This window comes from Manis javanica, chromosome 4, assembly GCF_040802235.1.
Source record: "Manis javanica isolate MJ-LG chromosome 4, MJ_LKY, whole genome shotgun sequence".
In the NCBI taxonomy this organism is placed as follows: domain Eukaryota; kingdom Metazoa; phylum Chordata; class Mammalia; order Pholidota; family Manidae; genus Manis; species Manis javanica.
Window position 1 is genome coordinate 25,238,439 of NC_133159.1, and position 13,773 is coordinate 25,252,211.

General features: G+C 50.0%; 1 protein-coding gene across 5 annotated transcripts in view; it reads right to left on the minus strand.

Annotated features, from left to right (window-relative positions):
- CSMD2 (CUB and Sushi multiple domains 2) overlaps positions 1-13,773 on the minus strand; it is a 600,037-nt gene that overhangs the window by 96,272 nt on the left and 489,992 nt on the right. For all 5 annotated transcript variants that reach the window (XM_073233614.1, XM_073233613.1, XM_037010709.2 and 2 more), the window contains 8 exons: positions 12,529-12,624; positions 11,140-11,343; positions 10,660-10,784; positions 9,636-9,732; positions 8,300-8,404; positions 3,946-4,064; positions 3,378-3,447; positions 1,350-1,466 (listed from right to left, as the gene is read on the minus strand). In XM_073233614.1, the coding sequence (XP_073089715.1) occupies positions 1,350-1,466; positions 3,378-3,447; positions 3,946-4,064; positions 8,300-8,404; positions 9,636-9,732; positions 10,660-10,784; positions 11,140-11,343; positions 12,529-12,624 (933 nt within the window). The remainder of the gene's footprint in view (positions 1-1,349; positions 1,467-3,377; positions 3,448-3,945; positions 4,065-8,299; positions 8,405-9,635; positions 9,733-10,659; positions 10,785-11,139; positions 11,344-12,528; positions 12,625-13,773) is intronic.

The window sequence follows — 13,773 nt, forward strand, 5'->3', positions numbered from 1 at the left end:
GGTATACCTTTGTTGATAGTTCATTTGTACTACCTTTATACATAGTTCATTGGTTTAACTACCTATTAATTCCATTTTATTAATTATCCAACTGCATTATTCACTACCCTATTAATGAACATGCAGATTGCTTCCAAATTAAGAATAATTTTGCTATAAGCACTTTTGTACCCATTATCTGTGGAACCTATGGTTTCCATTCCACCCCATATGCCTCATCTCAATAGCTGCATGTCTATTAATGGGATTCCAGGATTTTGGAATTGAACTGCCTTCAAAGAACTGGGTGTGACCACTGCCATCTAGTGGCAGCAGCTTGTAAAAACAGTGGTCTTTTATGCACTGAAACTAGGAACCACATTAGGGACCCTGCTGGAGTCCAACATTTCCTTGAAAGCAAGGGATCCTGGTCTTCTGAGATTGGACCCTACAGGAGGCTTATTCCTCAGAAGCTGAATAAGCACCCAGGACTTAGAGAGCTTTAGTGGCTGAACATCAGGACTTACAGAGAACAATGCTGTACATGCCATTTAATGGATGCTGCCCTCCCTCTGTCCCCATGTCATCTGAGGTTCTTGGGGCCCATGCCTGGATGTAGCGCTTGCTCCTCTTTCCTCAATGCCTCAAAATCGGGAGTTTCCCAAGGCTGCCAAAGGCCTGTTCAGGAGTGATCCCCTCTGGACACTTGGTTCCTGGGGGAAGGGGAGTGACTCGAGCAAAGGACCCATCAGTTCCATGTCAACACAAATCCTTTATTCTTCAACAGACCTATTTGGGGTTAAGCTGTATTCCCAGAGCACAATACACGAACTGTCAGCAATTAAATGTTGTACCTGGATCAATGTCCTCCACACCCCCTTACCTGGTATACTCCATCTCCCCAAAAAAACCTCCCAATCTCTAAGGCCAGCCAGAATGTGAATGTGAAGAATGTAAACTCAATTTCATAGTGACCTTGGCTCAATTTAATTAGGATGAGAAACTAGATACTAGAGTTAAAAGCACAACTTGAGCTCCAGCCTCTGTAAAATTATTTTTTTCCCCCTTTTTTAACCATCCCTGAGTAATTTCTCATTCCATGGTCCTGGATTTTAATTCACAACTCAAATAATGACGATGATGATGACGATGATGATAATGATGATGATGGCAGTCTGTAAGATTTTTTTCCTTATATTTTATGTCCCTTAAATGTTCAACTCTACTATTCTTAATCGATCCTCATGATTGGAGGTCAGCAGATGAGGAAATAGAGAAGTGAGAGAGCTAAACTGCCTTGGCCAAGGTTATGCTGAGCGATCACAGCAGACAGTTGCTTTAAGTCCAGGGGCCTGGGTGTGAAGACTTACCAAAGCCTACAGGCAGTGCTATTTTCCAGGAGCAGTCCATGTTGCTGGGGTAGTTGCCTGGGAAGCCGGGGCTCAGGATCACCCCTTCCATCTCTTCCACCACTCCCCCACACTGCGCTGTGACAGTGAGACAAAGGGTTAGACAGCATGGAGGAGTTTATAGGGCATGCCAACATTTAGATACTCCCTTAGAGCAGCCATATTTAACCATTCATAAACCAAGTCATAAAACCCTTAAGAATCCAAAGGAACCCATAGTTCATCTCCCTTAAATGTACACCCTGGCAAAAGAGAGGACGTATGTAAATTCAGGAAGGGCTGCCCAGGATTCTAGGACTGCCTCGCAGTCTATAAACCCAAGTTATGGACTCTTGACTTGCGCATTCCCTTTGCAGGTCAGTTCCCTTAATGAGGTCGTGCAGCAAAAGTGGTCTGCATACTCCAAGAGAAGTATGACGATTCTTACATTACCCCTCCAAATCTCCTACTCCTCACTGTTTAATCAACTCTTCCAAGACTGAAGGAAAAGGATGAAGGAAGGGGACTCGCATTCATTGAGCACCCATTCCAGGCTCTTTACAAATGTAGATTCCATGGGGTTGCAGATGAGTCCCACTAGGAGCCCACCCTCAGACCGTGGGCATGCGCCTTTAGCCAAAGAGACAGTGATTCCACGGGAAGACAGCTCTGAGAGGCTGGATCATCTAACACTCCAATAGAGGTGACTTCAGAGACATCTGAGGATGCGGGGCTGGGGCATGACCGCAGCCTGGTCAGTTGATATCAACTCTTTTCTTTCACACCTTATTAGGAAGAGGTTGTGGGCGCAGGAAAGGGTTAGTTGCTGATGGAAGCCCAGAGAAAGGAGCAGAGGGGAGGCATCTGCAGTGTTTGGGCAAACGCTGTCCAGGAGGTGGCACTCTAGCATTGCCTGCCTGGGCCACCATCCCAACGCTTTCACTTCCTGTGTGACTTCAGGCAAGCCCTAAACCCCTCCAAAACTCAGTTTTCCTACCTGTAAAATGGAGCTAACAACAGCATCTATGTCACAGGGTTGTTATGACTTTACAACAGAAAGGACTGCACTTCTCCTGGAACACAGGCTGGTGCACATAGTAAATGCTCAATAGCTCCCCAATTAACAGTAGCTGCTGCTAATGGAGTGGTTTCCTAGGCAAGGACTCTGCCATAGGTTAGTGGGGCAAGTCTGATCAGTTACACTTCTGATTGCTCAGCCCTGCATCCTGGTGAAATCACAGAAGGGAAATGCCCTTATGCCCAACTGATACTCCCTTTTCTTCCTGTACCAAGGTCAGCCTTGACTAGTAGTTTACAATTGGCTGGGCATCAGAGAAACCAAGGTTCCCATCCTGACTCTGACACTTTCTTTTTGATCCTAAATGCCTAAGTTTGCCTATTTGCAAAAATGAGGGTAATGACACCCTCCATGAAGAGCTGCTGTGAGGAGACACAGAGCATCAGGACTTGCACATAGTAGATGCTCAGTAAATATTAGTTTTCCCCTCCCCCAACTTGCCTAGGTACTTCTGAGGGTAGAGACCCTGTCTTTCCTTGTGTACACTGATTTTGGCATCACTGGCCCAGCCCAGGGTAAGACACTGAACCAAACTAAGTCCTAGCTTCACATGTAACCCTCAGCATTTCCCTCTTAGCAGAAGACACATTTTATGTGTCTGTCCCATGAAAAGTCACTGGGGAAAGCCCAAAGGGTCCAGAGGTTCCATCTAGGGTTTGGTCTATCATCTAGAATCAGAATGGTTGCCATAATGTTTTCAAATAGGCAAGGCCCCTGCAATTTTTCGCGTGGTGGGTGAAGGTTTCCAAAAGCCACGACAACCTTGAGTGAGACTGAAAGCTTGGAAATCAGTCTAAAACTACTGCTTTTGGACAGCCCCAGAATACCACACTGTCTTTTGATTTGCACTTGATCCCAATGCTGTGTCACTGATCTCAAATGTCTGGTACAAAATGGGTTTGAATGAACTGAAAAAGTCGGGGCTCCCTTACCGATGCAGAGTGGAGGAGGGTAGTTCCAGCGCCGCACGGTTCCGGGCATGCAGGAGATGTGGGCATGGCCCTGGAGGAGTTAGGAATAGAGGCTCTAGCTGCCCCCATGGGCATTACTGTTTGCACCACTCAGAACAGGGGGAGCTCGTTCAGGGGCCTTGTGATATGCAAAGATACACTGTGGGGTAGGAGGAGGCAGAGGGAGAGAAATTTGGGGGAAGGATGCTTATTAACAGCCATTACTAAAGAATTCTCATTACTAAAGGTTCCTTGTGAGACTCCTTTAATTACTAGATTCCCTCATGGCCTTCGAAGGAAAATTAAATTTTCCTAAAGTCTAATCAAACCGAAACTTTGTAGGAACCCATTCGAGGCTGACTTGTGCCAAATCGCTAAAGTCAGCAAAGTTTGTCTTCTGCATGAACAGCTCCTAGAGGGGATAATGATCTCCAGGGGAACTGAGGAGCTTCTCCCTGCTCTTTGGCAACTGTAGCTCTGCTGGTGCAAGGCTGGCCAAACACATCTCAGGACACACCTGTCTTCTGTCCTGGGTGTCAAAGGGAGGTACCTGGAGGGCATATCCTGGCTCACACTGGAAAGAGACCACGTCATTCACCAAGTAGCGCTCGCCGGTCTTCACCCCATTGCTGGGCACAGCAGGTTCTGGACAACTGCTCAGGCCCACGGCTGGACAAGACAGAAGGTGGAAAAGAGAATGGGCAAGCCCCGTGGGTCAGTGCAGTAGGAGGAGAGGGCGATGTCAGCAGCAGGAAGAAGGGTGCCTCCGATTTGTGCTTTCCCTGCTCTAGGCCGGTGCTTCCCAGCCCTGCTGCTCACAGCACACAGAGGAAATCAGAATATTTACATGGCTCAGAGGCTCAACAGATGAAAGCTCCTTGGGCAGGTGGGTGTCCTGCAGTAACTCTGGCTGCCCGCCTGCCCCCAGGCTCTGTGGAGGGACTGTGGAGCAGGGGCGCTGCTCCAGCCTGTCCTGGCCCCCAGACCTCTCTGCACCAGCTCCTCCCACATCACTCTCACCTCTGACTCCAAGACTCCCAACTACCCTCCATTTTTGTGCCCTAAGAAGACAACTCCTGCAGCTAAGAAACTGGAAGAGAAGTGAAGGGAAGACGAGGAAGGAGAGCAGTCAGGAGAGAGGGCCTCTCAGGGCTGCTCAGGGCTCAGAAAGTCCTGCTCCGGGGAGAAAAGTTCGCCAGTGGCTGAGACTCTCAGCTGCCTCATTGTTCTCGTTGTGATTTTATTAGGCCAGCTCCTTCCTGGGAGCACTGGGGGCTCCTCACACCTGGTCTCTATGCTTGGCTCTGGCCCTCTCTCATTGCTGGACCCCTAACAGTCCCCCTCTCCTTCCTGCACCCTAAGCCATGAGCCACGGCTGTTCTGATCTGTCCTGCACTCACAGGCAATTTGTATTTCTTCATACCTCTCCCTGAATCATGGACTTCCTTGCTCAGCAGTTTGAAGTGGGTCCCCATCACACCTTCTCATCCTGACATTCCAGGACCTTCATGATCTAAGCCTGATCTCTTTTCAAGATCACCTCTGTAGGCTCTCAAAAGCCACTTCACTCTCCCTTCTTGACTTTCCAAATTCTGTCTGGGTTCATTTAGTTCTTATTACACACCCAGCATTGTGAGAGTGCTTTGCCAGGACACCTGTCTTCCTCTTCCCCTTCCTCCCTGCCTCCTCCCCGACCCCCTACCATCATCACTGGGGTAGGACTCACCAAGCCCTTCCCCCAAGCAAGGCTGGGGCAGGTGCATCACATCATCTCATCCCCTTGAAGCAGGTTTCAACATCCCATTCCACAGGTGAGGATGCAGGCTGGAGATGTGCCCTTAGTGAGCTACAGAGCTGGGATTCAAACCAAGCCCGGTCTGACTCCAGGTCTGCCCAAGTGGAGGCCACACCTTGAGGCCACATGAGCTCATGCTGGGCCCTGGCCTTTGTCTCCCCACTTGCCCCCTGAAATCATCCTCATCCTGCTTTAAATTCCTTCCTGGATGACACTCACAGCAAGCAGGAGTGTAGCATCTCCTGATGGGTGGGCTTCATGCCTCTCCTGTGCCCTGCAGGAGCCCGTCTGCAGGTGCAGGAACTTAAGATGCACCTAATAAATCCCTGCATATTGAGGGGCGGGATTGGGAGTGTGTGTCTCCAGGGACCAGGGCTCACAGGCTTGTGGTTGGGTCTGACCCTGGGCACCTGTGTGGCCCAGAGAGTTTGGGAGAAGGCAACTTCAGCCTTCCTGTTTAATTCCCGGCAGATGCGAGCTGGTAGACAGCCCTCCCAGAGGACCCTAGATCCCTTGGGAGATTCAGGCTTCCTGGGGAAGCCACAGGCTACAGGAAAGAAAATGCTTTTCAAATTGTTACAAATTTCAGAAAAATTTTCCAGTATATTTACTAAACAAAAACTCCATGTATAAGTGGACCTGTATAGTTAAAATCACGTTCAAGGGTCAACTGTACTTCTTCCTGGCCGTCATCTTGTAGCTTTCTCCCGGCTCCTCCCGCACTCCAGGTAGAATGCAATCCAGTATTTAGTGGGGTGATCGCTACTTAGTAACCTGAGGCTCACTTACTGGAATGGCAGTGATAGACAGAGGAGGAGGGGGGGCAGAGAGAAAAAGAGAGGAAACAGCAACGAAAGAATGTGGTAGGAGAAAAAAAATGGAGTGGGGAGAAAAGCGAGGCCCACGAATGAAAAAAGGAGGGAGACAGAGAAAAGTCCATTCTAATTTCTCTTACTCTGCACAGTTTGATTTTATTTAAGCCATGCTGACAACAAAGGGAGAATTATTTTTTTAGCACAGGCAATTTATTGCTTTTGAAAGCATATGGTTCCATTTCCATTTCAATTAAATAAACATTAAATATGAGTCATAGCAGTAGATACGGCTTTTCAGCACCCTTCAAAACCATTTGCCTCTAAAACAAGTTAGTTCTCCCCTTTTGTACTCTCTTTGTATATTACCAAAAATTAACAGGACGGTAGATTAACAGAACAAAAATGTAACCACAGGGTCTTGGCTTGTAGTAGCCTCCAAATGCTAGTGGGAACCTGTTTTCCCCTGGTTTTCCCACCATTGAAGGGACAGTGCAGGATAAACATCAGCGACTGAGAAAACTGCCAGTCCCCTTGAAAACACACACACACACACACACACACACACACACACACACACACACACACACACACAAATTGAGAAGAAGTGAATTTTTCCTGGGAATGAGGCAGTGGAATGACAGAGAGATTTAGGAAGGAAGTATATCTTTGGAAAAAGAAAGAAGAAAGAGAAGAAGATTCTAGGAAACATGTAGGAACTCAAAATATTGGAAAAGGAAACAAAATTGGATAGAATAGAGAGGAGAGGGTAAAGGGAAAATGTGAATTGTTCCAGAAACCCAGGATACTTGATTCTACCCGGTGAGTGAGGTCTTAGGGGCCTGCAGGGAGGCAGGTCTCAGAGGTGCTGTGCTCTCTCTACCCCTCAGGGTCTTTGCTTCAAGCTGCCCCGGGTGCACGCTCCAGCTCTGTCAGGCAGTGAGCACCCTGGGATGTGGTCAACCCTCTCCCAACCCCCTAGATAAAGCTCACTGGTTTTGGAGACCAGCTGGGTGTATCTGTGTACCATCTAACACTGACCGTATCTGGCGTCTAGCACCAGCTGGGGCCCCCATCTGCACAGGCCCATGTCGCCAAAGGTGGTCAAGCCAACCATACCTTCCCACATTTCTTACCCCTCATCCCAAACCTAGTCCGGGCATCCCTTGCTGGAAGGCCTCTCCTGGCCAGGTTTAGCTCCCTCCTTCGGTCCTTCCTATAGTAGTATATTATAGGAAGGCCCTATGATATAGGTGACACAAAAATGACTGTTTCCATGTCCGTCTCTCTAGACTTTGTGCTTTTGAGGACAAGGACCACGTCTTACTCATCTTTGTTCTGCAGGCACTGAGCACACGGATTGCCACACTGTAGGCACTCAATGTTTCTTCATGACTTTGACCTCTCCACCTGCCCCAGGGCCATTCTTTCCCTTGAACCACTGTTCTACAACCTGGAAACATCCATGAGAGCACCTGTAATGCTGTAATGCACTTTCTGGCCATGCATCTGCCTCTGTCCAATGGAGGGCACTTATCCAGCTTAACCTTACCCAGTCCTAGTAAGATCCATCATAGCACCTGGCACATTGTAAATGCTCAATAATTCTTTGCTGGATGAAGGTAAAACAAATACCTCTGCCTACCTATTCTTTCCTATACCCAGTGGGGAAGGGGAATGGGCAGGGCACCCAGGATGAAAGCAGTCTCCCCAGCAACTTCTTTGTTGTCCCACAAGGCTTTGTCTTTTAAGAGTTTTCAGTGGTGACCACTTAGGGGCACCGGAAGCCAGCTTCTAAGGTTAAGAGCAGGGAGGGAGTGAGTGATCTGCTGGAAGAGGAATTCCAACAAGGAGAAGAACTTCAAAGACATTGCAAGAACCAGGGGCTGGAGAAATCAGTTTTTAGGATTGAAGAAAGACAGCATCTCTATTTTCTTATAGCACAAATTATATACTGGGCCTATGTCAGTGACCGGGTCCCCTTCCCACTCCTGGAGTGAACAGAGGAAGCACACAGGCTTCAGAGCACAGGCACGTGGGTGAGAACCTGGCTCCACTACTTACTGGCTGTGCAGTCTTGAGGAGGCTTCAGACCTTTACTGAGCTTCAGCATCCTCATCTAGGTCTGTGGTAAGGCTTAGGCAGGATGGAGAACGCACAGCCTCTGCATGACCCTGCTCACTGCGGGTACTTGGTGCCAGATGGAGAATGCACAGCCTCTGTATGACCCTGCTCATTGTGGGTACTTGGTGCCTGCCAGTCCACACCCTAATGCAGCTAAGACTCTGGATTCTTACTTTTGTACTCCAAGTGGAAGCCGGCTGCCGACACGCTGATGTCTGAGTAGAAGTGAAGGTAGAGCTGGTTGGAGGTGCTGTTTAGAAGGGCGGGCACAGTTGTTCCTAGGGCAGGGGAACAGGGGCCATTCAGGCTCAGCCTTACTCGGGTCCCTGAGCTCCTCCCCATTTCTCTTGCCTTTGCTACCTGCTGACATTCTGGTCCCAGGGTCCCCAAGTGCCCCCAGTGATCAAACTCACTAAATGACAAATTAGCACCCCTCCACAGTGCTGGGTCTCCAATGGCCAAGGGGGAAGGAAGACCTCAAACAGCTTCCTGTAAAATGCACAGTGGCAGAGCCATATGACAGCAGCAGGGGGCATTCCATGGGTGGCCTATGACTTTGTCCCCCTCCTGCCATCTTCGATATGACTCTGACACATATGGTCCTCTGGGAAATCCAGGCAGTGTGGACAGTTTATATGGGGCACACGACTCTTTTTATATCTTGGCAATATGGAGTTCTAGGGCCTAAAGGACCCAGATAATTGCCCTGGCCACTGGGCAAAAACATATACCACACTCAGGTATCTACCAGCAGAATGGAAAATGGTGCAGTTACTCCAGAAAGCAGTTTGTCAGTTCCTCAAGGAAGTTAAATATAGAGTTATCACATGACCCAGAAATTGAAAACATGTCCCCATAGAAACTTGTATATGAATGTTTATGGCAGCATTATTCACAATTAGCCAACAAGTAGAAACGAATGTCCATCAACTGGTGCATGGACAAATGAAATGTGGCCCGTCCACATGATGAGGTACTGCTAATGCAGCTTACAACATGGTGGGCCTTGAAAACATGCTGAGTGGAAGAAGCCAGACACAGGTCACATATTGTTAAGATTCCATTTTTATGAAATGCCCAGAACAAGCAAATCCATAAACATGCAAAAAGCTTAGGGACTGCCAGAGATGGAAATGGGGTGATGGGGAGTGCATGCAAAAAAAACCTGGCTTCTTTTTGGGGTGATGAAAAAGTTCTGGGATTAGACAGAGGTGATGGTTGCAGATCCTTATGAATATACTAAAAACCACTGAACTGTACATTTTTTTCACTTTAGCATTATCACTGAGATATAACTAACATGTAACATTATATTACTTTTATGTGTACAACATAATGATTTGATATTTATGTATAACATGATCACCAAAATTAGTCTAGTTAACATCCACGAATCGTACACTTCAAGGTGGTGAATTTGCGGCAAGTGAATTATATCTGAATAATAATTGTAATAACGAAGTCCACCATGGCCCTCTGAGTCGCGGTCCCTGGAGGCCCCCACCTCACCTGAGAAACTCCCCAGCATGGTTACAGTGTTGTCGGCACCGTCAAACACTTCCAGGGAGTCCCAGTTCTGCTCCGTGACAAAGCTGATGACTTGGATCTGGGAAGGCAGGGGGACTGAGCTGTTGGTCAGGCAGCCTGCGCCTCTCCCTCTCTCCCTCCCGCACCCTCTTCCCTTCACATTGTTAATTCAGTGATTGAGCGCCTAGCCTGGGCCCGGCACTGTGCCGGGCTATAAGTAAGGTTGAGTCCCTAACCCTGAGGGCCTCACTGTCCAGCAGGGAGACAGATGTGAAACGAATGATTATACGACAGCAGGGTACTTTATAAGGCAGAGGATGGGAGTGAGGAAATTCCAGGAAGTGGGAATATTCCCATCAGACTTCCTCCTCTTCTCTCAAACATTCCCTTGGGTTTCCCCACTTTCCTGTCTCGATTGCTGCAGAAGTCCTGCAGCGATGAGCTAGTCACCCATCTGCCCAGACATGTCCATCTCTGCTTGTGGCCCTGGTGGCCTTGCAGGCCCCAGATCCTCCTTCACACACAGTTCTGGGGCCTGCTCTCCGTGGCTCTTACCACTCTTTTTATATGGCTCCGATTCTGCTCCTATGGCTCCAGCTGCACATGTGCCACCATCTGTGGGTGCTTGGTGCCTCTCCATGCTTCGTCTGTGCTTGTGGGTTCCTCCCTCCCCCTCGCCTGCATGCTCCCTCTCCCCTCCCCCTCAATCTGAAGAAAAGAACCCTTCAAGCCATTTGAAAAACATCTCCCATGAATCTTCCCCAGTGTTTGCATCCCAGCTCCAGGCCCACTTCCTCTTTTGGGCCCCACTGATGGCCCCAGCCTGCCCACCCCTCCTGCTTCCTAATTACCCAGCTCTCTCCTCACGCCTCCTGAAGCTTCTGGGCCTTGAGCTCTTGTGTTGTTCTGCTTGTGGGCCTCACTTCACTCTTGGTTCAAGAGGGACGGCAGGGCTGCTATGTCTCCTCCCGACCACCTGCCTGACCCGGCCGCTGCCCACCCATACCTGGATGCCAGCGCCTTCGGGGACCATGATCTTCCACACGCAGTTGAGGCTGTTGAGGTAGGGCTCCGGGAAGCCGGGGGACAGGATGGTGCCCCTGCGCTCTGTGAGGTTGCCTCCACATGGCACTTGGAAGGAGGCAGCTCTGGTCAGAGGCTCCTCCCACTTGTCTTTGTGGGACCCACGGGAGCCTCCCAAACAGACTCCTCCCGGGGCCCCGGCTTTAGCGCGACTCCTCCCCCCAGCTGGCTTCTCCCACAACACCTCCCAGCCACCTCTCCTTCAGTGACCTGGACCTGTGCCCTTTTCTTCATGGGCATCCCTCCCCCAGCAGCCCCAACTCCTTGCTGTCCCACACCCAACCCACAGGACGAGTGATGTGGTCTGAATGGGGCCCCCTACTGAGGCTGCGCTGGCAGGCAGAGCAGCTGGTGGGTCTCGCTGGCCACCCCTTCCCCAGGTCCTGCTTGTCCAGGTACTCACCTACGCATGCTGGTGCTGATACATTCCACTGGGCCAAGGCCCCAGGAACTGGGAGGCACTGGATTTCTGGGGACCCCTGCAGGGCATAGCCGGAGTTGCAATCGAAGCGCACGATGGCCCCCACTGAGAAGTCACTGCCCAGCCTCTTGCCGTAGCGGGGTTCCGGCACAGAGCTGCACTGCGTGGCGCTGGTTCGAGGCACCGCTGCAGGGGACAAGGGCACTGAGGGGCAGGCCTCACCCCTCGAGAAGCTGGCCCAGGGATGGTCAGACAACAGGACTGGAACTGAGACTGTGGATGGGACCCTGAGAGGCTCTGGGCACTTTCCCTTAGGGCAGGCTTAGGGCTTTCTAGGATGTCTATTTTACTGAAATATAGTTGGGTGCACAAAGTTACAACATAGCTTCTGGAAACCATGAGAGGCAGGGTGAGCCCCCTGTGTGTTCTGTGCCTTTCCAGGGATGCTCCTTGTCTATCAGGGTCCTGTGTCCCCTAACAGAGAGACAGCCCTTCCTCTGCCCCTTATCCTGCCTCTGGCCTCTTGCCCTGTGTGCTTTAAGACCCTTCCCAGAGCTCTGCTCTCGTGACCTAAATCTCCCCTCCCCCTCCAAAATGGCAGAAAGGCCCCATTAACCCAGGCGCCAGAGATGTGTTCCCACAGGAGGATTAGCCCTGCAAGCCCAGTGTGGCTCAGCCTGGGCAGTGGGATGAACACAACCAGGCTTAGAGGGGCCCTGGGGAGGTGGGCATTCTGCTGCACCAGGAGAGGCTGGGGCCTCTCTAAGACTTGCCTTTCAGGGCTAGGAAGGCAGGAGACAAACATCGATTACTTTCTTAGTGCCAGCTCCTCCGTGAACTCTCTTTTAATCCCATCAGTGAGATACCACGATCATCCTTATTTTATAGGCGAGCTAGCTGGGGCTCTAAGTGGTGGAGTAGCTCTGCCCACTTTCTGCCAGAAAGTGGCAGAGCTGGGATTCAAATCCATATCCATCTATCTCACCCCCAAGCCTGTCTTTTCCCCACACCTTTACTGTGTCTTGCAGATGAAACCAAGTTCCATGGGCAGGAGTCTGGGTAGGAGGCCGGATGGTCTTCCAAATGTCATGGGGGCTGGGCTAGGCAAAGGAGGGTGGGGGTGGGATTGGGGTCCCGTGTCTGATTCCTCCCCTCATTCAATATGGAGTTTGGTCCAAAAATTGTCTTTTGCGTAAATGAATGTATAAATTCAACTGAATTTCAAGGAGCTGCCCCACAAACCAGTAACTGCCCCCAAACATCCTAAGAATGAGGCTCTGACCGAGGGTCAAAGGTCCCTGTCCCTTTGGTTACCAAGTCCCTGAAGAAGCAGGACTGCCGTGGCACCTCCCACATCCATATCGTGCATACCTTGGTAGACAAAGTGGAAGCCTTTGGCTGGTGTTTGGCCTTTGGCACTGAACTTAATGAGAACTTGATTGGAGGTGGCCAAGGGCAGTGATTCTCCTGTGAGATAAGGAGCCAGAGGGGGAGGAAGACAGTGAAGCCAGCAGCTGGGCTGGGCAGACAAAATCCTGGCCAGGCAGGGGGGCTGCCCAAACCCCATGCGGCAGTTCCTTCCACATCCTAGGTCTTCCTGATATAAAACCTCACATATTTACTGCACTTAAGAGTTCAAGGTTTACCGACTGCTTTTGCATCCATAGTCTTACCTTAACCCAGGGTCACTGCAAGGTTTGTATAAGCGTTCAATACACTCAGTTAATAGATCAAGAAAGAGAGGTTCAGAAAGATTAAAGGACCTGCCCTGAAAGAAGAAACCTTCTTAAGTTGTGTTGACCCACAGGGATGGGGAAGACGGTCATTGCCAAACTGACTGGTGGTTTACTTGGAAAACTCACATTAATCTGACAAAAAAATGGCAGCAGCTTCTGGGAAGGAGGGTGATGTGGACATGTGAGAGTAACTGGCCTTTCCCAGATCCCCTGTCAGATGTTGGTAACCAGAGCAATCGTACAATTTATTATTCACTCTAGGAGACTTTCGAGAGTCAAAGGGCATGTTATTAATAATTACACTGGGTCAACCAAAGAGAGCTGGGACCGTCCCAAGCAAAGCAAGACATACTGTCATTAGGTAACATACAAATTGGGAAAACCTTGGCACAGGATGCCCAGGGGGCCCAAGCATATATTTCTTTCAGAAGATACAGGCGTCTCTTCTGCTCAGTGTGGTGCAGATGGATCCAGGTAAAGACGGTGCTGCCTGGACCTGCAGCCATGAGGCACAGTCCTGCTCATCATCCTGTGGAAACTGAGGGCACAGAGGGTGGTGGGCAGTGGCCTGCCTACAGCACCTGAGAATGGCAGGTGACCCCGCCATCAGAAGGGAAGCAGGGGTTACAGAGAGCCAGGCCACATCTCCACTGCAGTGAGGGCTGGAGCTGGAAATAGCCAAGGAGCCACTGGGAGGCACATCTGGGATCCTCCAGTGCTTCCAGAAAGCTGTGTGATGCTGCTGGCCATGCAGAGTGGAGAGTTTCTGCTCTGCACACTTAGAGTCACATACAACCCAGATGGTGGAGCCTGGCTAGGAGTCATTGCCCTGGCTGACTGCTGGCTGCCACAGCAAAAAGAAACTTGTGAAGGAAAAGCC